Here is a 25,703-nt window from a genome sequence, read left to right as displayed (position 1 = left end):
GCGGTTCTGAATTGTAAACGAAGATGAAATCATGAAGATGCAGATGAAGTGTCAAGACTGAAACTTGGTTACAACAAAGCTAGGTCGTGATGTTTGTTCTCTGTAAACGGAGATTGGGTTCATTCCATGAGATTGATCGATGGAGGTTTGGGGGTTTCAACATCAGTTGATATTGGGCCTTTAATTTAATGGTGATGGACAGCGAAAACAGATGATTCTGTGGGTATTCGATTGAACACCGAAAGGTGTTGCTGCCATGAATGTTGTGATTATGAAAAACAGGTCAGTGGCAGGAGTTGGGAAACATTTCAGTTAAGAAAGTACTGGTTGCTTGAGTTGAGTGGTGTCTAAAGATCCCATAAAACCAACTCTCTGTGATATGTGGTACTGTTGACTGGTTTTGAATGGTGAAAAACACTTGTTGCTGCTGTTGATTTAACGAAGTTGGAGAAGGTGTATATGTTGACTGAATTTGGAAGTCGTCGAGCTGGTGTAGTTGGTGGTGGCTGGAAGTGCAGGGAAAGCAGCTGTGGCGAAGCTTGGTTCAGCTGTTGTGATCAATGGCTAGCTCTGTGGTTGGATGTGAACTGAAAGTAGTCAGGGAATTTGGCTGAGTTGATTGCAAATTGTATAAGGCAGTTTCATATGGAACAAGGAGATGGATTCCAATTGAGTTTTTCTATGGAGCTCGGATCAGAGATAATCGAGCTGTAATAGCCAGTGGGTGACGAGACTGTGAATATTCTGAAGTACAACTGTAGCCGATATGTAGAGTGGTTGTTTGCGATTCTGCACTTGAATGTTCTCGACTGAGAACAAACACAGCAGTAAAAACTGGTGAAGACGGTGGTACTGCCTGATTGCAAGTGATGATGGTGGCTGGGTAACCTGTGGTGGTGTTTTGTAAGATGGAGATGCTGGTGTTGGCTACATCAGTTCAGTGGATCTGAAATGGTCGTGACCAGTGATGCTGAGATGATTGGACTGAGCTGGTTGTTGGTGGTATTGGTCATGGATGTGAACAAGGAGGTGCAGACAGTGGCCAGACTTACTGTTGGCCTGGAGTTCTGTTTTTGGACTGGGCTTTGGTGTGTGCTGGCGTCCGTCACCAGAGGAGAGTTTGGATGGCTATTTAACCTGGCGTGAAGAGAAGAAAAGATACGCCGAATACAGGGAAGAAACTAGGGTTTGCATTTATCTTTACTTTTCGATTTGCATAACTTGATTTATTCCTGAATCATTTTCTATGGCTTTTAAGAAAGCTATGTCTAGATAAACTCTTCATTAGGGTGAAAGATGAACTTGTAGTTTTGATTTATTTGTGTTCTAAACAGGGGTTTTCAACAACTAAAGCTTAATGTCAATTGTTTGAGTTTCTCTTAATGTTTTATTTTTTTTTCAACTTCTCATGTTCTATGCCATGAATAGTTCATTGTTAGGTTGATAGAAATACTCATTTAAACCTTGTTATTGATTGATTTATGAACATCCCGAGACTATGTATGCCATGCTTAGTACTAGGGACTTCTACCTTAGGTTGAGAATAAACAATCTTTTATGATAACTCTTCTCTAAAGATCATTAATGAAATATCTTCCGTGTGTGAGTAGCTAGGTTTGACACTTCATACGAGTAAACTCGAGACCTTTTGTTATTAGAACACAAGTAAAGCCTAGCTTACAACGGATTCTGTAGCCCTAATAATTCTACATCTTTGATTACAATCTTAACTATTTTGCTTTGGTTCACTTTGATAGTTTATAAGAATTCTGAAATCTCCATTTTGAAATATTCTTGACTCGAAAGTAACTAGTGTTGATTGGAAAAGTGTTTGTCACTCCTCGTGGGAACGATCCCTATTTGCCACTATTCACATGTAGTGCACCGTATACTTGCGGTTAATTAAAATCGGTTCTCCGATTCATCAAGTTTTTGGTACCGCTGCCGGGGAGTGGTTGCAAAACCCTCTCTAATTGATATTTAGACTTTCTAGTCAGTAGTTTTGGATTTAATTTTCTGTAGTTATTGCTTTGTTTTCAGTTTTTCTTTTAGATTTTTGTTAGTTATTTTTGCTGATTTGGTTTGACCTTTTTTAGGTACCTTTCTTAGTTATTTTGGACTGCGACATAGGAATTGGTAACGAGCTCAAAGAGAGTAAGTGATTGATTTATTTGCAAAGATTTTGCAAGGTAAGTACGATTCAACTCTTTGCTTGTGGTTAGTGTATGCGTGATTTTCCGGTTGGTTGGGATAAAAATAAATTTTCTCATCTATTTATGGATGGAACCACCGATGATGAGGGTGAAAACCCTCCAGTTAAGAGTTTGAGAGACTATATGCATCCAACTAGAGTCTCTCAACCTTCATGCATTGTTTTGCCTGCTACTACAACGACTTATGAGATTAGGACCAATACCATTCAGGCTCTTCCCAACTATTATGGTAAGGAGAACGAAAATCCTTACTATCACATTAGAGACTTTGAAGAATTGTGTGGTACGGTTAAAATTAAGAATTTGTCTGATGAATACCTTAGACTTAGGTTGTTTCCTTTCTCATTAAAAGATAAGGCAAAATCTTGGCTAGATGCTTTGCCTCCTTCATCAATTAGGACTTGGGAATACATGACAAAATTGTTTTTGAACAAGTTTTTCCCTAGGCATAAGACTTCTGCCATTCGTCAAAAATTAAATAGTTTTGTGAAACAACAGGGAGAATCTCTCTATGACTACTTAGAGAGATTCCATGATCTTTTGCTGCAGTGTCCACATCATGGATTTGATACTCCTAGGCTTACGTTGATTCTTTACGAAGGGTTAGATCATAAAACTATGACCACGGTAGAGTCACTTTGTGGTGGTAAGTTTCAGGAAAAAAGTGCTGATGAGGGGTATACATTCTTGCAAGAGGTAGCTGAAAGAACCCAAGAGTGGGATGCTAAAGAACCGGTAAGGTCAATTGCTAATAGCAAAGGAGCGCACAGAGTTGATATTCAATTTGACTCTGACGCTAAAATAGCTTCGCTGACAAGAAGGCTTGAGTCGCTAGAACATAGTTCTAAAACTAAGCCTTTCGTCGAGTCTTTGGACCAAACCTTTTATGACGATGGTAGTGAGCAATTCAATGCTCTCTATCAAGATAATCGTCGTAAATATGACCCTTATTCCAATACTTACAACCCAGGGTGGGAAAGACACCCTAATTTTTCATGGTCTAGAGGTCAGTATGAAGGTCATTCTAATAATGCTAGTGGTTACACACAGAAACCTTCCATTCCTAATGATTCTTCTAACCAAAGAATGCCTAGTATGGAAGAAAGTCTAAGTTTGTTTATGCAGGCTACTCAAAAGTCAATAACAAACTTAGAGCAGACCACTGCAAGGTCCATAGCAAATATAGAACGACAAGTAGGTCATCTTGCTAGTCAAATGAATGATAGAGACAAGGGACAGTTCCCAAGTCAAACCATGCCTAACCCTAAGGGTTTTTTTGAGGTCAGCAAATCTGATGCTAAATCCTCCGATCAAGTCCAAGCCGTTACTTCCTTAAGAAGCGGACGGATCATTGATAATCATGTTAGTAATCCTAAGGAAAATGAGCATCAAAGGAACACACCAATTGTGACGCAGGTTACACCTTCGGCACAAAAAGAAACCAATGAACCTGAAAAATATGAATCTGAAAATACTTATGTTCCTCGTGCTCTATTTCCTCAACGGTTACTACCCCGTAAGGAAGGAGCTAGTTCTAGTGACATCTTAGAAGTTTTTAAACAAGTTAAGATTAACATTCCTCTTTTAGATGCCATTAAACAAATTCCTTTGTATGTTAAGTTCTTGAAAGATATGTGCACTGTGAAACGTAATTTGAATGTGCAGAAAAGAGCTTTTCTTGCTGAACAGGTGAGCTCTATCATTATGTAGAAAACGCCGCCTAAATACAAAGATCTTGGTTGTCCTACTATTGCTTGTACTATAGGAAAACACAAGATTGAGCATGCTTTATTAGATTTAGGAGCTAGTGTGAATCTCTTGCCATATTCTGTGTATGGACAACTAGGACTTGGTGACTTGAAACCCACTAATGTCACACTCTAATTGGCTGATAGGTCTACTAAAATTCCTAGAGGAGTGGTAGAAGATATTCTTGTGCAGGTTGATAGCTTTGTTTATCCTGTGGATTTTATTTTTCTAGATACACAACCTATGGCAGACCCTAGTGGTCAAATTCCTATTATTTTAGGGAGACCTTTCTTAGCAACTGCTAATGCGATCATAAACTGTATGAATGGTATTATGGAACTTACTTTTGGTAGTTGTAAAATGGAAGTGAATGTCTTTCCTGTTGCACGTTCTCCTCCTGATTTTATTGACCGTGAAACTGTTTGTATGATTGATAAAATTGTTCATGATACTTTCTTGCAGAATCATTTAGAAGATCCATTAGAAGCATGTTTAACTCATTTTGGGCAGGATATAACTGATGATAGTGTTATTTGTGAAGTCAATGCATTGTTAGACTCCACCCCACTGCTGGACACTAGTAAATGGAAGCCTAAAATTGAACCTCTTGTACTGTCCGAATCTCAACTAGTTCCATCAATCGAGAAAGCTCCGACCTCGACTCTTAAGCCATTGCCCGACACTTTAAAATATGTTTACTTAAACTCTGAAAACACTTTACCTGTCATTATTGCTTTTAATCTCACACTAGAAAAGGAAAGTAAGTTGGTAGATGTCCTTAGAGAATATAGAAAGGCTATAGGTTGGTCCATTGCAGATTTGAAAGGTATTAGTCCTAGCGATTGTATGCATCATATCTACTTAGAAGAGAACTCTAAAGCATCTAGAAAGATGCAACGTAGGCTAAATCCTAACATGAAAGAGGTAGTAAGAGAGGAAGTTCTGAAACTGTTGGATGCAGGTATCATTTACCCGATATCCGATAGTACTTGGGTCAGCCCTGTTCAAGTTGTACCCAAGAAATCAGGAAGTACCATAGTCAAGAATGATTGTAGTGAATTGATTCCCACTCGGCAGTCCACCTGGTGGTGTGTATGCATTGACGATAGGAGATTTAACAAGGTCACGAGGAAAGATCATTTTCCTCTGCCATTCATTGACTAAATGCTTGAAAGGTTAGCCGACCATATTTACTATTGTTTCTTAGATGGTTACTCCGGCTATAACCAGATCCTTATTGCCCCTGAAGACCAAGAAAATACCACTTTTACCTGTCCATTTGGGACATTTGCATATAAACACGTGCCATTTGGGTTGTGTAATGCACCCGCCACTTTCCAGCGTTGTATGTTAAGCATATTTTCTGACATGGTAGAAAGGTTTATTGAAGTTTTCATGGATGATTTTTCTGTGTTTGGATCTTCTTTCGATGAATGTCTCCATCATCTCACTCTAGTCCTAGTGAGATGCAAGGAGAAAAATCTTGTGTTGAATTGGGAGAAATATAATTTCATGGTTCAGTCTGGAATTGTGTTAGGTCACATTATTTCTTCCAAGGGTATAAAAGTAGACAAGGCTAAGGTTGATTTAATTTCTAAGTTGAGACCTCCACATACAGTTACAGAAGTTAGATAATTCTTAGGTCATGCAGGTTTTTACCGTCGTTTTATTAAAGTTTTAGTAAGATCTCACGTCCTTTAAGCAATCTTCTTGGTAAGGACGTTGCTTTTGTCTTTGATGAAACTTGTGTTGCGGCTTTTGAGGAGCTGAAATTGTTGTTAACTTCTGCCTCTATTATACAACCGCCTAATTGGAATCTTCCATTTGAGATTATGTGTGACGCTTCTAATTTTGCAGTTGGAGCTGTTTTAGGACAACGCAAGGATAAAGCACAGCATGTTATTTACTATGCTAGTAAGACATTGAATGATGCACAATTGAATTATACCACTACTGAAAAAGAACTTTTGTCGATTTTGTTTGCTTTAGAAAAGTTCAGACCTTATCTTTTAGGGTCTAAGATCATTATATTCTCTGATCATGCCGCATTAAAGTACCTTCTTTATAAGAAGGATGCTAAACCTAGGTTGATTAGGTGGATATTATTGTTGTAGGAGTTTAACTTTGATATTCAGGACAAGAAGGGATCTGAGAACGTAGTGGCAGATCACCTTTATAGGATCATTTCAGAGTCTTCTAATGATGCCTTACCTTTGCATGAATCGTTTCCCGATGAACAATTGTTTGTTGTTTCGCAGTTACCTTGGTTTGCTGATATTGTTAATTATCTTGCTATTGGTCAAATTCCTGAGCATTGGTCGAAACAAGATAGAACTAAATTTTAGCTGAGGTTAAGCATTTTTTTTTTGGGATGATCCATATTTGTTCAAATATTGTCTTGATCAGATTATTCGCAGATGTGTGCCTAATGATGAAATTATGAGTGTTATCACTTTTTGTCATTCTTATGCTTGTGGTGGCCATTTTAGCTCTAAGAAAACTGCTGCCAAAATTCTGCAATGTGTATTTTATTGGCCTACTTTGTTTCATGATACTCATGAGTTTTGTCGAAGTTGTGACAGGTGCCAAAAGCTGGGAAGGATTACTAGGCGCAACATGATGCCGCCGAACTCCATATTGATAGTGGAAATATTTGATGTATGGGGAATAGACTTCATGGGACCTTTCCCATCTTCAAACGGTAATGTATACATCTTGTTAGTGGTTGATTATGTGTCTAAATGGGTTGAGGCCATAGCTACCAAGAAGAATGATCGCAACATTGTGATCAAGTTCGTTAGAGAATGCATATTTTCTCGATTTGGTACCCCTAGAGCCATTATCAGTGATGGAGGGTCACATTTTTGCAATAGTTCCTTTAAAACTCTTTTAAGTAAGTACTCCATTACTCATAAAGTCTCTACACCATATCACTCCCAGACTTGTGGTCAAGTCGAAGTTTCTAACCGACAGATTAAGCAAATATTAGAGAAAACGGTGAATCCAAACCGTAAAGATTGGTGTGCACGATTATTGGATGCACTTTGGGCTTACCGAACTGCTTATAAGACACCTGTTGGTATGTCTCCGTATCGACTTGTCTATGGTAAGGCATGTCATTTACCGGTTGAGTTACAACATAAGGCCTATTGGGCCATTAAGACCTTTAATGTTGATTTTTCTACAGCTGGGAATCACCGTAAGCTTCAACTCAATGAGTTAGAAGAGATTAGGAATGATGCATATGAGAATGCAAAGCTTTACAAAGAGAAACCTAAAGTGTTTCATGATAAGTCGATTAGTCGTAAGTCATTTGAACCTGGGCAGAAAGTTCTCTTGTATAATTCTAGATTGCATTTATTTCCTGGTAAGTTAAGATCTCGTTGGACAGGCCCATACTATGTCAAAGAAGTTTTCCCTCATGGGGCTGTCGAACTTGAGAACAGAGAATCTGGTAATGTGTTTAAGGTTAATGGACAACGAGTAAAACCATTTTTAGAACTCCTTAATGCCGAGGTGGAAACTGTCCTCCTCGAAGATCCAGTCTATCAAGACTAAAACTGTTTGGATTCTTGTTGTTGTATGGTAGATTTTTTTTTTGTTCCTTTTTATGTTTTGTTTTTTTTTTGCAGGGAAACAAATTCCAATTTCTTCATGGGAGTCAACCCATTGGATTCTGCTTCGTGGGAATCAACCCACCATATTTGTTCCCATTTTCTTTATCTCTTGTTTTTATTTGTTTGTTTGTGAATTTTGTCATCTTAACTTGTACATTGGATGACTCAATTACATTGAGGACAATGTATTGATTAAGTGTGGGTGAGTGGTTTTCACTTCAGTTCTTTTTATATAGGTTTTCTCTTTAAAAAAAAATGGTTTATTTGAGCTATTGCATTTCATGACCAGCTGTGGAGCGGGTCTATCCCCATATCCTATTTTTATTCGGCTGTAGAGCGGATTCCCCTTTCTCCTATTTTATCCAGCTGTTGAGCGGATTCCCCTTTCTCCCATTTTATCCGGCTGTAGAGCGGATTCCCCTTTTTCCTATTATATCCAGCTGTAGAGCGGATACCCCTGTCTCCTATTTTATCCAGCTGTTGAGCGGATATCCCTAACCCCTCTTATCCAGCTGTTGAGCGGATTTTTTTTTGTTTTGCTCGGAACTAGTAAAATGTAAGTGTGGGGGAATCTCATAAGCACGCAAGTGCGACACTTTTATACCCGCATTTATACTAGCTAGGTCTCGATATCTCACTAATAACTATGTTTTAGAGCTTTTACAGGAATTATAAATGAAATTCGTTTGCCCGGAGAACTAATGTCCTAGAAGCTAAATTGGTTCTTGTGACTTGCAATTCCAAAGGAGTCGGAGCTTGTGGGCTAGCAAGCCAACAATTTATGGGCCGCATCACTTAAGCCAGGAGGTTGAACAAAGAAATGATGTCCTCTACCAAACGTGTGAGCTGCACAAGGGGGCTTAGAAAGTGAGACGGGTCCCATTTTTCCACCTCTTCGGTGTTATCAAAACAAGAAAAAAAAATCTTCATTTTTCTTTCTCATTTCAAGCTGGTAACAACAGAGAAAGGGAATTTGAGATCGAGCTTCATACTTGAATGGAATTCGTCATCATCCAAACAGCTACAGCCAAACCAAGGTGGTATCTTCTCCGTTACCTCTCGTTAGATGGAGTTCAAGCTCTTCTCTCCAATTCAAGAGCACCAGATCTTGAGGCAACATCAATGGATCTGTGTCAGACTGTTGTAGTGTTGGAATTTATACGCAGCAGCAACGACAACAGAGCTACAAGGTTCGTTATCGGCTGAAATTGGTTTTGACCTAACTTTTGGTCTTGATTAAATGGTGACTTTTGGGGCGGTTCTGAGTTGTAAACGAAGATGAAATCATGAAGATGCGAATGAAGTGTCAAGACTGAAACTTGGTTACAGCAAAGCTAGGTCGTGATGTTTGTTCGCTGTGAACGGAGATCGGGTTCATTCCATGAGCTTGATCGATGGAGGTTTGGGGGTTTCAACATCAGTTGATATTGGGTCTTAATTTAATGGTGATGGACAACGAAAACATATTATTATGTGGGTATTCGATTGAACACAGAAAGGTGTTGCTGCCATGAATGTTGTGATTATGAAAAACAGGTCAGTGGCCGGAGTTGAGAAACATTTCAGTTAAGAAAGTACTGGTTGCTTGAGTTGAGTGGTGTCTAAAGATCCCATAAAACCAACTCTCTGTGATATGTGGTAATGTTAAGTGGTTTTGAATGGTGAAAAACACTTGCTGCTGTTGTTGATTTAACGGAGTTGGAGAAGGTGTATATGTTGACTGCATTTGGAAGTCGTCGAGCTGGTGTAGTCGGTGGTGGCTGGAAGTGCAGGGAAAGCAGCTGTGGCGAAGCTTGGTTCAGCTGTTGTGATCAATGGCTAGCTCTGTGGTTGTATGTGAACTGAAAGTAGTCAGGGAATTTGGCTGAGTTGATTGCAAATTGTATAAGGCAGTCTCATATGGAACAAGGAGATGGATTCTAATTTAGTTTTTCTATGGAGCTTGGATCAGAGCTAATCGAGCTGTAATAGCCAGTGGGTGACGAGACTGTGAATATTCTGAAGTACAACTGTAGCCGGTATGTAGAGTGGTTGTTTGCGATTCCACACTTGAATGTTTTTGACTGAGAACAAACACAGCAGTAACAACTTGTGAAGACGGTGATACTGCCTGATTGCAAGTGATGATGGTGGATGGGTAACCTGTAGTGGTGTTTTGTAAGATGGAGATGCTGGTGTTGGTTGCATCAGTTCAGTGGATCTGAAATGGTCGTGACCAGTGGTGCTGAGATGATTCGATTGAGCTGGTTGTTGGTGGTATTGGTCATGGCTGTGAACAAGGAGGTGCAGACAGTGGCCAGACGTACTGTTGGCCTGGAGTTCTGTTTTTGGACTGGGATTTGGTGTGTGCTGGCGTCCGTCACCAGAGGAGAGTTTGGATGGTTAATTAACCTGGTGTGAAGAGAAGAAAAGATACGCCGAATACAGGGAAGAAACTAGGGTTTGCATTTATCTTTACTTTTCGATTTGCATAACTTGATTTATTCCTGAATCATTTTCTATGGCTTTTAAGAAAGCTATGTCTAGATAAACTCTTCATTAGGCTGAAAGATGAACTTGTAGTTTTGATTTATTTGTGTTCTAAAACAGGGGTTTTCAACAACTAAAGCTTAATGTCAATTGTTTGAGTTTCTCTTAACGTTTTATTTTCTTTTCAACTTCTCATGTTCTGTGCCATGTATAGGTCATTGTTAGGTTGATAGAAATACTCATTTAAACCTTGTTATTGATTGATTTATGAACATCCCGAGACTATGTATGCCATGTATGCTTAGTACTAGGGACTTCTACCTTAGGTTGAGAACAAACAATCTTTTATGATAACTCTTCTCTAAAGATCATTAATGAAATATCTTCCGTGTGTGAGTAGCTAGGTTTAACACTTCATACGGGTAAAATCGAGACCTTTTGTTATAGAACACAAGTAAAGCCTAGCTTACAACGGATTCTGTAGCCCTAATAATTCTACATCTTTGATTACAATCTTAATTATTTTGCTTTGGTTCACTTTGTTAGTTTATAAGAATTCTGAAATCTCCATTTTGAAATATTCTTGACTCGAAAGTAACTGGTATTGATTGGAAATAGTGTTTGTCACTCCTCGTGGGAACGATCCCTATTTGCCACTATTCACATGTAGTGCACCGTATACTTGCGGTTAATTAAAGTCGGTTTTCCGATTCATCATTCCCTTAGAATACAGTTTCTAAGATATCCCACGCATCTTTAGACCGAGTACACATAGTCACATGGTGCTGAAGATCTGGGGTAATGGCATGAATTATAACATTTAAACCGTCAGATTTTTTCTTTGCAGCAAGAATTTTGTTAGGTTCATATCTACTAATATCCTTTGCAATAGAGACATCATCTACTGTAACCATTGGAGGATAATAGCCATTAACAACAAAAACACATGATTGAAAATCACGCGCTTGAAGAAAGGCACGCTGATGGTATTTTTCAATGATGTTGTAGTAAGATGATTCGTTCACTCTGATTTCTTGAGAATTTATTTTAAGACTTAATAAAGAAAATAAGGAAAAATATATATACACAATTTGTCACAAGATGAAGAGACGCTGAGACGCGGGATTCCATTACTTTTCATATTGTTATGGTTCAGTCATTAATTCTAGACAATATAGCTCAAACAAAAGAAGTTGTGACTCTAGTTCTTTGCAAAAAATAGATTTCATAAAATATTATTTGTAAGTTAAAAGCATGACGCATCTAAAGTATTTAGAACTAAGCATGCGACATCTAACAAAATAACAAATAATTAATAGAAATCATAAAGCAATTAAATCTATGCAAAAAGTCAATAAAAGAATTAATTCATTTACCACAATCATGAAATGTTGCTTCCTCTGTTGTCCCAGTGATGGGGTCTTGCTCTGCATGGTGAAAACACACTCAAAGGAATTTGTCATTGCTCAAAAAGGTGTTTACAAGGAGAAAAGGTATAAAACAGGGCCTTTGTAACAGTTATAATTGTTACAGATGCAAATGTTACAAAGAAACACTGTTACAAGAGGTGTTACTAACTGAAGATAAGCGTGACTAATGGACTGTTACTGAACAGTTTGAATATAAGACACTGAATACGACTATTTTCTACAGTAAATGTTCTTCAGCTTTAGGGTTCTTGAGAACGACACTTCTAAAGTGTCGTCTGCAACTCTTCTCCTTCTTCTTCACATGTTGCTGCTACTTCTCCTATGCAGCGTTGTTCTTAGCTCTAAACCTCTCCTAAACTCTTCATACCCCTTCTCTTCCACCCTGCTGACTTATTTATACCCAACAGCACCGAGATATTCCTCACTGAATGCGAATAATCCCGTAATGATTGTGTTTATTTTCCCCGGTCTGTTATGAGAATAATCTTCCTTCTTTAGCTCCATCACGCGTCTGCATGGTTTTGAAATACTCCAACACACTCAATAAACAATCAACACGACTTCAAGTCCCTCCAGCCACACGCAAAATCTCCAAAAATAACTCTGAAAATCTCGAGAATAACCCATGTACGTGCCCTGTTCTTCAACTCCACGTAACTTCCCTTTTCTTCTCACCCGAGTGTACTGAGCTGGCTTCATTGATTATATTGTCTTAACAGATCAAACATGTTGACTGAAGAAGAAAATCTTCTCCCGAATCATCCAAATATCCTTGATAATCTCCCCCTTGAATGCAGTTTCCATGAATTATAAAAACTACGTGGACTTTGCTATTTTTTCGAAACAAAACTCCATACAATCCCTGTTTAGGTGAAACAGGATCAACTCAACTAAAATCTCCGAGAAAAATGCAAAGAACACATCCAATTCTATCCCAAGAAATTCCGCCGTTGATAATTCATTTTCCCGCCAAAAAATTCTTTAAACGTGAAGAAGAAGGGTTCCCCCATAACCAGACTAGGGGTCCTTTTAGCAACTGGGGTGTCTTGGGGTGCAAATAGCGGCTAGTGTGCCCCTTAGTAAGTGAGTGCCCCTTATCCAATCCGAGAGTCCGAATAGCAAATGTCCTCCGGGGTGCCCCGTGCAACTTTTCGAGCCGATTTTTCAAGAATGTTTATTTCCCAAAAATGCCTACAAACACATAAAATACCAAAATTAGTACAAAATCGAGTGCCAACAATATATAGTATTGAGATCTAATTAGACACAAAAATGTGTCTATCAAATACCCCCAAACTTATTATTTGCTAATCCTCGAGCAAATTTATTCTAGAAAAGTGACCGAGTAAATCTCGGGTGGGTTTATCAGAGGTGTACCCACAAAACCATTACTCCAGATCCTAGTTATCTACGCAAAACCTTGGAAGGCACTAAAGAATCTCCTTGGTTGGCATACTTATTGATTACAGGAGGAAGTACCCTGATACGAAATTCCAATTGTTGTACACGAGTTTGGACTCAAGCTTACTAAAATTCATATATAAGTGACAGAGCTCTACTCAGATAGTTTCTAGACATCATAACCGGAGTCAACCAATCACATGAAAAGATTAGGAAGATGGATGTAGAGAAAAATGTAGATGGTTTTGACTAAGGTGAACCTATCCTAATGGACTGAGATACCGGTCTGACTAATATCAACCCAACTGGCATATACAAGGGAACCAGTGGTTGATAATCCTAACTAGGTCAACACAACTGGCATATACAAGGGCACCAGTGGTCTACTTTATTGAATTTATTCCGGTTGGTCAGATGGTTTGGTCTCAATTTTTTTTTTGTTGTATCTCAATCACTCTATTTCACCCAATCACTTACAAGAAAAGAAAAATAAAAACAGAAGGATTAGGATTCAACGAGATATGGCGAAACTACCGCGTTTGTTTTTAATTCTAACAGCTGAGCTCTGTGATTTTATGAATAGACTCTATAGATGTTCCCATCTAATCATATTGGTTCCTCAACTCCTACAACCAATATGCTTCCATCCACTTAGATTGGTTAGTGTCATCCTTAATAAACATAAATTTCTAGGCTCTGGAGTTTATTTATTTATATTGCAACTAAAAAGTTTCTCCCATACCCCCAAACTTAAACCTAACATTGTCCTCAATGTTCTAAAGATAAAATTAAAAGCATGAACAAGGAGAAACTGTTACCATTTGAAGCAAAAGAGTTTAAGGAAAGATTTTACCGTGTTGCATGAGATTGGGTTACCTCCCAAGAAGTGCTAAGTTTAAAGTCTTCATCCAGACTTGGAAGAATTAGTCACCTCGTAGAATCATATAGTAGTAGCCGGAATAACTGTGGGTCATCTGGATCAAAAAGTTTTACCTACAAGAAGAGGAAAGTGCAACAGACCAAGAAGATACCGAACATACCCTTGCTTAAGACAACTACATCTAGTTGTGGTTCAGGTTCAGGCTCTATAAAAGGGTCTAAATAAAAAGCTTTCATCGGTTGGATTTCCTCAAAGGCATTCTGAATATCAGGATGAAGAGTCTGGAAATACTCAAGTAAGAACTTAGAAGCGCATAACAAAAGCCTGAATAACCGGGGATCCTCTAAGTCAATCAAATTTGACTCACAGAGCTGACCACAATGAAAGAGGTGGTCTTCCTTAAGAAAATATGTCGACCCTAATATCCTAAAGTAATTAGGTTTAGTCTCAAAACTTAATAACCGACACATATGAAAATCATATGTACCCACAATTGGTTGAAATTTTTTTGGTGGGAAAACAAAGTCAATCTTGGTATCATAGCCTGGGTTAACCACATCAACCAGAGGATGGGTTTCTAACAACTGAGATTCTTTCTGGACATCATTAGGTTCGGGAAAACATGTATGAAGATAATCTTGTAAGATGGTTGAGGCATAAATGTCAAGTCCTACACGAGGGAACTATCTAAGATTTAAAGCACATGGAGAATGATAATCACCCCCAAACTTAGAGTTTTCTGTGTCTCTAGAAAGACTAGTCACAACTTCCCTAATTTCTAGGTCATCAGATTCCTGGAAATGGTCAATTGATTCTTCTAAGTTAGGTTCATTCTCACTCATTTCTACGAGTTTATCATCTTCTAAGACTAGTATTTCTGAATCGCTAGATTCTAAAACAGTATTCTCAGGGTAAACTCTTTCCTCTAAACCATCATCACAATCATATAAAGGATTATCAGCGGAATTTTCTAGTAAAATCTCATTAACTAAGGTGTTAATCATAATAACTTCCTCTGATGCACTGATAGGCACATCAAATAATGGATTATCCAACACACTGCAGGCTAAAGGATCATGAACTGCATCGTCTAAAACGGTGGTATCTCTAGTCAAATCCTCATCCTTTTGAATAGGTGAATAATTATTAAAATTATTTGGATTTGAACTAGAAACAACACTATCATTATAAATCTCAATTGGAGTAACAAATTCCTGATCACTATGCCTACATATTTCATGTTCTTCATCAATACTATCCTCATCATAGTCATCATTATTATAACATGAAAATGATTGAACCTCATCTAAACAAGTTGTGTCACCAATTCTAACATCTTCATCTTCATTATTATAAAAATTATCCTCATTTTCACGGGTGAGATAGGAAAGAATATATTGGCAATCACGAGTAATTCGAGCAGTTCTTTCTACCGTCTCTAATTTATGCATACGTGTTAACTCAACAAACTCACATGTTGACTCAGTTAACTTACATGTTGACTCAGCTAACTTCCTGAGGTTATCTTCTAAAGAAGGTTCACTCACCGTTAAAGTTCTTTCGTCCATAACTAAGTCATCTGTGTCCGCTAACTTATGTGTCGACTCAAGTAACTTACGCGTTGACTCAAGTATCTTACGTGCTTCATCTAGGGGAGAGGAATTATAAGAATCTTGCTCGCATGACTGGTATGCATGTCGATAGTAATTTTTCTCACCATGGTATGACCCATATCTTTCAAAAGGATGGCGTTCCCAACCACTATTCACACTCTGGTCATAATAAGAATAATGTTCATACTGCTCAGTCGGATACTCATTGTATTGGCTATTATAATACCAGTTCGACATCCTAACTGCAAGGGAATTCCAAACAAACAAAAAGAAGGCTGACTCGACCACAACAAGCCTAATTTATCTAGCAAACAAAAAGCATGATGGCTCCACTTAGATTGTTTCTAGACCAACTTCTAGTCCTTCGAAAGGGAATTCGTTACAATTTAAGAAAACCCCTCTGGAATCAATCCGAGTCAAAGTAAGTTGAATAGAGGCGAGGGAAGCTGCGTGGAGCTTTGATACCCAAGGCCTCACCACATTACAAGGCGGCGCATTCACACATTCAACTCACAGAAACCACCATGAACTTTGAAGTATGCTTAAAAGAGTAACCAATATTTATCGAATGACTTTCCTAATAAGCTCGTTACCCTATCAGTCTCGTTCTAGTCAGTATTTTAAGCTTAGGTTCGCGTAGGTTACGTGTTCCTAATACAGGCTAGAAGGAAACGGTGATGAAATCCGAGTCCTTATCTTGATTTGGCCAGGCCTTGCCCTTTACTAGAAAATTAAATCCGATTTCAGGTCCTCAACATATATGCATACAAAATCATCCAGTAAACCTGCTGACAGGGGATTCGCAGGTGTTTAGAATTCTTACCTCCCGTTCCAGACGGGGGATGAACCGTTGAAGTCGACTCGGGCCACAAATCCAATGTCGTGTACGAACCCGAGGGACCGAGACGATATCGTAATCGTCGTCCTTCTCTGCACACAGTTTATATTTAAAACTACCCTTCCGTAGGGTTTAAAAAAATAAAGTCCCAAAGTTCAATGTCCGAAAATGAAAAAATATCCAAAAATAAAAGATTACAAAAATTAAAACCTTAATTACAGTTTCTAAAAAAAATAAAATAAAATAGAATTTCTATATAAAAAAAAAAAATTCTTCTTCACTCCTTTTGGATTCCTCCTTTCTTTTCTTCTTTGGTTTCGCTTTTGTTTTCAGTACTTTCTCCCCTTTTCTTTAGCTCAATTCCAAATCTGAAAGAAAACAAGAAATACCAAAAGGCGTAAAAAGGAACAAATAAAAAAAAACCTAAAACAAATTTATAAACAAATCCGTGTCGGCGGCACCAAAAATTGATGGTATTTTTCAATGATGTTGTAGTAAGATGATTCGTTCACTCAGATTTGTTGAGAATTTGTTTTAAGACTTAATAAAGAAAATAAGGAAAAATATATATACACAATTTGTCACAAGATGAAGAGACGCTGAGACGCGGGATTCCACTACTTTTCATATTGTTATGGTTCAGTCATTAATTCTAGAGCTCAAACAAAAGAAGTTGTGACTCTAGTTCTTTGCCAAAAATAGATTTCATAAAATATTATTTGTAAGTTAAAAGCATGACGCACCTAAAGTATTTTGAACTAAGCATGCGGCATCTAACAAAATAACAAATAATTAATAGAAATCATAAAGTAATTAAATCTATGCAAAAAGTCAATAAAAGAATTAATTCATTTACCAAAATCATGAAAAGTTGCTTCCTCCGTTGTCCCAGTGATGGGGTCTAGCTCCGCATGGTGAAAACACACTCAAAGGAATTTTTCATTGCTCAAAAAGGTGTTTACAGGGAGAAAAGGTATAAAACAGGGCCTTTGTAACAGTTATAATTGTTACAGATGCAACTGTTACAAGAGGTGTTACTAACTGAAGATAAGCGTGACTAATGGACTGTTACAGAACAGTTTGAACATAAGACACTAAATACGACTGTTTTCTACAGTAAATGTTCTTCAGCTTTAGGGTTCTTGAGAACGACACTTCTAAAGTGTCGTCTGCAACTCTTCTCCTTCTTATTCACCTGCTGCTGCTACTTCTCCTATGCAGTGTTGTTCTTAGCTCTAAACCTCTCCCAAACTCTTCATACCCCTTCTCTTCAACCCTGCTGACTTATTTATACCCAACAACACCGAGATATTCCTCACTGAATGCGAATAATCCCGTAATAATTGTGTTTATTTTTCCCGGTCTGTTATGAGAATAATCTTCCTTCTTTTGCTCCATCACGCGTCTGCATGGTTTTGAAATAATCTAACACACTCATTAAACAATCAACACGACTTCAAGTCTCTCCAGCCACACGCAGAATCTCCAAAAATAACTCTGAAAATCTCGAGAATAACCCATGTACGTGCCCTGTTCTTCAACTCCACGTAACTTCCCTTTTCTTCTCACCCGAGTGTACTAAGTTGGCTTCATTGATTATATTGGCTTAACATATCAAACATGTTGACTGAAGAAGAAAATCTTCTCCCGAATCATCCAAATATCCGTGATAATCTCCCCCTTGAATGCAGTTTCCCTGAATTATCAAAACTACGTGGACTTTGCTATTTTTTCGAAACAAAACTCCATACAATCCCTGTTTAGGTGAAACAGGGTCAACTCAATTAAAATCTCCGAGAAAAATGCAAAGAACACATCCAATTCTGTCCCAGGAAATTCTGTCGTTGATAATTCATTTTCCCGCCAAAAAATTCTTTAAACGTGAAGAAGAAGGGTGTCCCCATAACCAGACTAGGGATCCCTTTAGCAACTAGGGTGTCTTGGGGTGCAAATAGCGGCTAGTGTGACCCTTAGTAATTGAGTGCCCCTTATCCAATCCGAGAGTCCGAAGAGCAAATGTCCTCCGGGGTGCCCCGAGAAACTTTTCGAGCCGATTTTTCCAAGAATGTTTATTTCCCAAAAATGCCTACAAACACATAAAATACCAAAATTAGTACAAAATCGAGTGCCAACAATATATAGTATTGAGATCAAATTAGACACAAAAATGTGTCTATCACACGCATAGCAATTTTCCACCATAAGTAATTTGAGCCATCGAAGGATGGTGGTACGTATACAGAGATAACACTTCTTTCCATAGAGTCAGATCGCTATAAACACAGACTTATAAGGTCTTAAACATGCTTTCCTGCTCTTCTACCAATTGAAAAAGCGGGGGCCTAACAACCACACCCAATATTTCGTTAGGAAATCTGTATGGACTAACTCCAATATAATTCAGAGAGAATCAACGAGACAGTCAGACTCAATCAAGGAAATATATTCAAGAGTTATATCTTTGTTTCTCAAAATAATCAGCAAATCAAACAGATAGAATCCGTGAGCCTGATTATTGTAAGGACCCTTAAGCTCGTCAACGCTATTTGACTGGTCTAGCGATAGTCAAGTGAGTATTTAGCCGATAATAACTCAATTAGTTTAACACGAACGTTAATTAATAAAAATTAATCTAACAACGATCCAGATACGAAATAAGTACCGTTGAATAGATCTCGAAAAGTTATGCGAAATGAACAACTCGAATATGTCAATCGGATACCGGATGAAGAAGATATCATTGGTTTAGTATAAAGAGTAAAATCGTCATTTCATGGAAAAAAACGCTATTGATGGGAGACAGACACGTTGTGGCTGCCTTTACCAAAGCAAGTGCGCGTCCTAGTGTTTGCTTTGGGCCTTATCTTCACCAAATCGAACGGAGAGAACTATTTTCTCTTATTCTTCTTCTTTCTTCTCATTTTCTTCTTCCTCTTTCTTCTACTAGTGAACCGAGAGATGATTCGAGATTTGATTTTGAGTGAATCAAGTGATTAAACTGTAAAGATAAATGAGGAGTTGAGTTTTCTGTGTATTATGGGGAAGAAGGTGGTGCCGTTGCGAATCATGAAGAAGGAGTAAATGAGAAATTATTAGGGTTTCTGTAATTCAATTCGAGAATTCGATTAAGGGTGAATAAAGAGAAGTCAGAAGATGGGTTTGTTCTTATTTGGTGTTTTATGGAAGATGTGGTGTTGTTTCATAATTGTCTCAGTGAATTAGGGTTTGAGTTGGAAATCCAGATGAAGAACTTGAAAATGAAATTGAGGGTTAAGTGACGGATTGGAGACGGGTTTTTGATTGATTTGAAGATTGAGATTTGAGATAGAGATTCTGAGACGAAATCGAGTATTAAGGTTTCAGGATCAGACTGATGAAACAGATGGTGATTGTAGATGTAGGAGAAGGGTATCCAACACTGATTGTCTAGCCATATGAGTTTTGGATTTCATTTGAAGTAATCATCTTCTCTTTTGAATGGATTGATTTTCAGTTATTATGATGTGCTGTTGGGTTTAGGTTTGTTGTAGTAGTTTTTGTATTAAAGGACAGAATGGTTAGAGGTTGAGTATGAAATTGGATTGTGAACGAGCTTGTAATGAGAGATCTAATTTTTACAATTGATGGTGAAATTCGGTTGGATAGAACTCTTGTTGTTGGTGTTGTGGTTTAAGTTGTGCTGAATTCTAGGAAGATGATATGTGCTGGAATGATGCAGTGCATGGATGAAGTTCTGAACTGGTGATGTTGTGAAATCTCAGAGAAGATTTGATGGTGCTATTGTATACAATAAAAAAATCATGTAGTTAAGATTGTAGTGTTGTTGATGCTGTTTGAGTTGAAACATATTGGGAGTTAGAACTGTAATTGGTGGTGGTGGCGATATGAGTCGAGTAGAAATGGGGGTATTACTATGTTGCAGGTGCAAGTGAGGTACAAATAGTGATAAAGCTGATGCTAGTTTAGATGAATGGGGTGTTGCTGGATTGAATCTCTGATTTTAATGTGTTGGTGTGAAGTAATGATCTTGCAGAACAGTAAATGGGGTTGATACAATCTGGTGAAGGGAAAGATGAGACCCGAAATGGTAGTGATGATTGTATTGGTTCTAAAATGTAGATTCCGGGGAATGGTTAAATCAAATTACAGTTTGTGGTGATGTAGTTGTGGTAAAGTTATAGCGGTGGTTGAGTTGAATTTAGCTGAGTTGGTGCTCTAAGATGTATGGAAGAGTCAATGTGGTGATGACTTCGTGGAAAGGAGGAATGAGAACTAACTAAGAATCTGATGTTATGTGACTGAGTTATAGGAATGAAGGTTTGATGAGTGTCTGGAGTTGAATCTCTCTTGTAGAAGCTTTGAACTGCAACTGCAGGTAAATTAAGCTTGTGTTGTATTTTATTTTGAAGTGTTGTTGAATTCAATGTACTGTTTTAATGTTGTGATTAGCCTAGTAGAATTGAATGAAAAAAAGAAGAAGAAGTAGGAAATGAAATTGCAATTGAACTTGGGCCTGTTAGTCATCTCAGTCAGATTATCTGACTATTTTTGGTACTTAGCTGACTCAGGGTATCTGACTGAGTTGAGTTAACCTGTTAACCAGTCTTGAATCGGGTTGACTCAGTGAACCTTGATTGAGTTGTCTTCTTTGACCGAGATGACCATTTGACCTGGACATTGACCTTTCCCTGGACGTTGACTGTTATAGACCCGTTGAGCGTTAAGTTTGACCGTTCGTTGACCCAGTTGGGTCAGCACTTGTGTAATGGGCCGAGTCTAGTGGACTTGAGCTTAGTGTTATGTATTCTTAGTTTGATGTTATGGACTCTTATAGTCTAAGTTAGCCTTTGGTTCCTTCTGCAAGTTGTAGATATTCTTAAGTCTTGTCTAATAGACTATAAACATAATCTAATTGAATTAGTAAGGCATTAGATATGCCAGAGATGGATAATGAAGATGTGTAGAACCTTAAATGAGCTTAGAACAATTAAAGTAGTTCACTTAGCCTATAACTAGAGAATTGTGTGAGATTATGTTATGAGCCTTGTGTGAGCGTTTTGGCTAGATTCTTAGACTTCTTGTGTGATTAACAGTTAGCCTATATTAACAACAATCGATTCAAAGGACGAACCAATGGATAATGGATCTCGGGGTTGGCGTGGCTTGTCTTCAAAAGAGGTGGGAATACATTTGACTCTTTATTGTTGCTTTTACAAAAGTTTATGGTTAACAAACTCATGCATCGTGTGTCCGTGCATTCCATGCTTTGTTTAAATTGCATTATGATAATTCTGTTGATTATGTGAATCTTTCCACGATTTGGAAAGGACTTGTAATGTTTTGTTTGTCATTATGAATTGTTATGGGAAATGAGAATTTCCACTTTTGGTATATAGGATACGCTCCTTCACAATTATATCTACATGAATTCAGCTTTTATTGCTTAGAGTGGGTCATCATGGTCTTGGTGATATCAATAGCTAATGAGTGTGGTTAGCACAAATATTATACATTGTTTGAAGAAGGAGTTTGCCCATATACATGTTCGTTATTTCAGTGACTTGGTCACCTTTTAATGTTTGGGAAAACATTATTGTTTTCCAAATCTTGTCATGATTACTTGAAAGTTAAATGTTATTCCTGTTGGGCACCCCTTTTAGGGATGATGTGCTCACCTATTCCCACTTTCAGTTTTAGAGACAGATCAGAGTTGCGCAGCAAAAGCTTCAAGGGTTGTTTTCGTTAGTTGGTTAACTTCTGCTATGTTTATTATGTTGTATATTTTATCTGTAAACCAAATAACTATTGTATATGTATCATCTGAGAGTAATCCTTGTATATATATATTTCAGAGTGGGGCTAGTTTTTGGTTAAGTTTTATAACAGATTTCTTAATTGAATGTTTAAGTAAATGATTTAGATTATTAGTGCCTCTTTATTTAGTTAATCTCCTGGATTAGTCAGCTGCTAGCTTAGGGGGCGCTACTATTATGAGAAACAATTTGAACGGTACCAAAGACCAATGTTCAAGTGTCAATCAATTTCAATCAACAACCAAAGGTTGGATTTACTAATTGATTGATTAACGGACAACCTGTGACATTTCAATTATAAAGCTAAACAATATAATACGGAAAAGAAATAACACCGTCACCGGAAATTTTGTTAACGAGGAAAACACAAATGCAGTAAAACCCTGGAACCTAGTCCAGATTTGAACACTACACTGTATTAAGCCGCTACAAACACTAGCCTATTCCAAGTTAACTTCGGACTGGAATGTACTTTATCCCTAACCAATCTCACACTGATTAAGGTACAGTCGCGTTCCTTACGCCGCTGAATCCCAATAGGACTCACTTGATTCCCTTAGCTTATCTCACTCACACTAAGAGTTGCTACGTCCCAAAGTCGAAGACTTGATAAACCAATCTGTCTCACACAAAAAAGCCTATTGAATAGATAAATCAAGGTGAACATGAACCAATGGATACACCAAACTTATATTCCCGAAGAACAACCTAGTAATATCAATCACCTCACAATAATCTTAATCGTATGATAACGAAACAAGATGTTGTGGAATCACAAACAATGAGACGAAGATGTTTGTGACTACTTTTTATCTTGCCTATCGGACATTAAATCTCGAGCAAATCTTAGAGAAGATAGTACTCAATACAATAGAATACAGCAAGATCATAACATGCAACTACAGAGAAAATAGTTGGGTATGGCTTCACAATCCCAATGAAGTCTTTAAGTCGTTAACCTATAATGGTTTTAGAAAAACCTAGGTTAAAGGAGAATCGACTCTAGTCACAACTAGTATCACACAAGAGATGTGAGGATTAGGTTTCCCGGTCGCTAGAGTTCTCCCTTATATAGTCTTCAAATCAGGGTTTGCAATCAATGCTACCTTGGTAACAAAGCATTCAAAATTCACCGTTAGATGAAAACCTGATTAGATTCAAGCTAATATCTTTCAGCCGTTAGATCGAACTTAGCTTGTTACACACAAATGAAAAGTGACTTCATTTAAATATGGGTAACCGTACCTAAACGTGTACACCTTGTTGGCTCAACAACAGTTAACCGAAGTTAGCCATATGAACACTTTCATATCAACCTTGTTTATCTTAACACAACTAGTTCAAATGACTCAAATGAACTAGTTATAGAGTTGTTCAATTGTTTATATTCTCATAGAATTATACAAGACACAATTGAAGCAAAATCGATTTTGATTCACTCGAATCAATTCATGAACATTATAGCCACGGTTTGCAAAAGATTACATTCCTTAATTTATAGATGTATTAGTTCATGAACAAACCGATTTTAGAACATAACCTACTCAAGTATGCAAACGGATACGCATACCTAAGTGACCAGACTTGGTCTGGGTTCGCCAGTATGCGAACGGGTACACATACTACCATACACCACCAAACTCAATTGAATTCCCAGACTTAAACTTACACCGGTACGCAAACAGGTATGCATACTAAGTTCCCGAACTTTCAAGTAACCAACCCGTATGCATACGGGTATGCATACTATGGTTCCCGGAATTGGAATAACTTGCAACTGTTAGCATACAAGTGCGCATACTGTGCTACATCCAATCATGGTTAATTGTTCTAAACTCCCATTTCAATCATTGAAACATTCTTAGAAGACGAAAATAACTGTCTCACACAAACTATTAGCTTCAAAGCAATTTTCAAGTGATCGATAGATCAATACGAAACATTCCGAGTCTACATCAAATGACTGTCTCACACAAATCATGTAAGATGTTACCAGGAGATTTTCAAATCTTTTGACTTTCGTGAAGAACATAAGATGAACTTGATTAAAGCGAAAGCTTACACATATTTCGAGAAATATGTAAGCGAGTTACTTATACGACGTTTATCTCAAATAGGAGATATAGTAGATACTTTTGAGTGATAGATGAGTTCAAGTCCCCACATACCTTTTGTTGATGAAGTTCCACAAGCTCCCCTTAATTGTTTTTCGTCTTCAATCGATGAATGTTGTGAAGTCTAAAGCTCAACTACACTTTCTATCCTAATCCGAGACTCAGCTATAAGTAGACTAGATATCAAGACTTATAGTTTTGGCAGCTAAACTTGACAAACAAGCTTGAGATAGCAACGCTTGCGAGTTCGACCGAGCAGTACTCTAACACTACTCTGTTTTTAAAACCAACCAATACTGACTTTAACATCAACTTTAAGTGTTCAAATCTCTACATAATTCACTCGAACATAATTCCAGTAAAATTCCCTGAATTTGAGATTACCACCGAAAACGAAAGAAGAGAGAAAGAAAGTGATCCCCTCAACTGCTTTTCATGGAATGAGAAACCACCAGAGAAAGAAAATACATAAAAGGAAAGAAATGGGAAGAATATCGAGTTTTCCTTACTCTCGGTTTCTCAGTTTTTATTTAAGCACCCAAATTTGTGATTAAAGCAATTAGCTTCCCCTCTAAGAGCCATATTTTGGAATTCAGGCACTCATACTCATGAAAGCACCTTAATTTAGGTTTCCTTATCACTACCAAATAAAAATTTTAGGCTTTTAAACTCAAACGGGTTGAATTAAACCCGAAAAAAAGGTTTGGACTTTCACATCATGAACCCCTTAAATAACTTCGTCTCGAAGTTCAAAATAAAACTAGAAGTGAAGTGGCTTGGACTCTCACATCATTAACCCCTTAAAGAATTTCGTCCTGAAGTTCAAAATAAAACTAGAAGTAAAGTGACTTACTTGTAATCAACCACACGAGCAGAATATTAGTACATTTCATATTATAGTCCCGTTTGAACCGAAACTGCTATGATACCAACTGTGACGGATCAGAAAATATGGACTTCCAACGAACTGGATTTCAGCTCGCTTGGCAAGATCCGATTCTCTGATATGCCACTCGAGAAAACCGGACCTTCATATTCTTCTAAGAAACTCGCATCCGAATTACCCCTTACTGCTTTAAAAACAAGCACACTTAGATTTTATTCACGACCAATTGCCAAAACCAACCAAAGACGATTAATTGCCAAAAAGAACAGAAGGCCAGTTGCCAAAATTAACAGAGCCCAATTGCCTAAAACTAACATACGACCAGTTGCCAAAATTAACAGGTCAATTTCCCAACAATAACAGACGACCAATTTCCAAAATTAACAGACGGCCAGTTGCCGAAATTAATAGATGGCCAATTACCAAAATTAAGGTAGTTCTAGTTAACAGCCGTCATTGGCCAGTTTCCTATGATATATACTTGCCAAGATTGAAATCATCTCCGAATAGGTGGTATGAACTACCAAAGCAGCAACCAACACTTTCAGATGATATGAACAACCTTGTAGATTTGTGCAGAACCGCATAGCGGCTGCATACGTACCCTCTCCGTTGCTCGAAGGGATCAAGCACAACCGTAGTTCGTCTACTGTTTATTTAAATAGTATGGACTACCCTCA

General features: G+C 37.7%; 1 protein-coding gene across 1 annotated transcript; it reads left to right on the top strand.

Annotated features, from left to right (window-relative positions):
* The first annotated feature begins 2,200 nt into the window (after positions 1-2,200).
* Positions 2,201-10,208, top strand: LOC113358106. The gene is made up of 2 exons (XM_026601632.1): positions 2,201-8,135; positions 8,246-10,208. Exon 1 carries the CDS (start codon positions 2,226-2,228, stop codon positions 3,921-3,923), a length of 1,698 nt encoding a protein of 565 aa, XP_026457417.1. The 5' UTR covers positions 2,201-2,225; the 3' UTR covers positions 3,924-8,135; positions 8,246-10,208.
* Positions 10,209-25,703: the final 15,495 nt, after the last annotated feature.

Source organism: Papaver somniferum, chromosome 3 (genome assembly GCF_003573695.1).
Source record: "Papaver somniferum cultivar HN1 chromosome 3, ASM357369v1, whole genome shotgun sequence".
NCBI lineage: Eukaryota > Viridiplantae > Streptophyta > Magnoliopsida > Ranunculales > Papaveraceae > Papaver > Papaver somniferum.
The sequence above is the reverse complement of the archived record's forward strand: the minus strand, read 5'-3'. Positions and strand labels throughout refer to the sequence as shown.

Excerpts from the sequence above, each read along its gene's own strand:
- LOC113358106 (XM_026601632.1), top strand. The coding sequence starts at position 2,226 with ATGCGTGATTTTCCGGTTGGTTGGGATAAAAATAAATTTTCTCATCTA.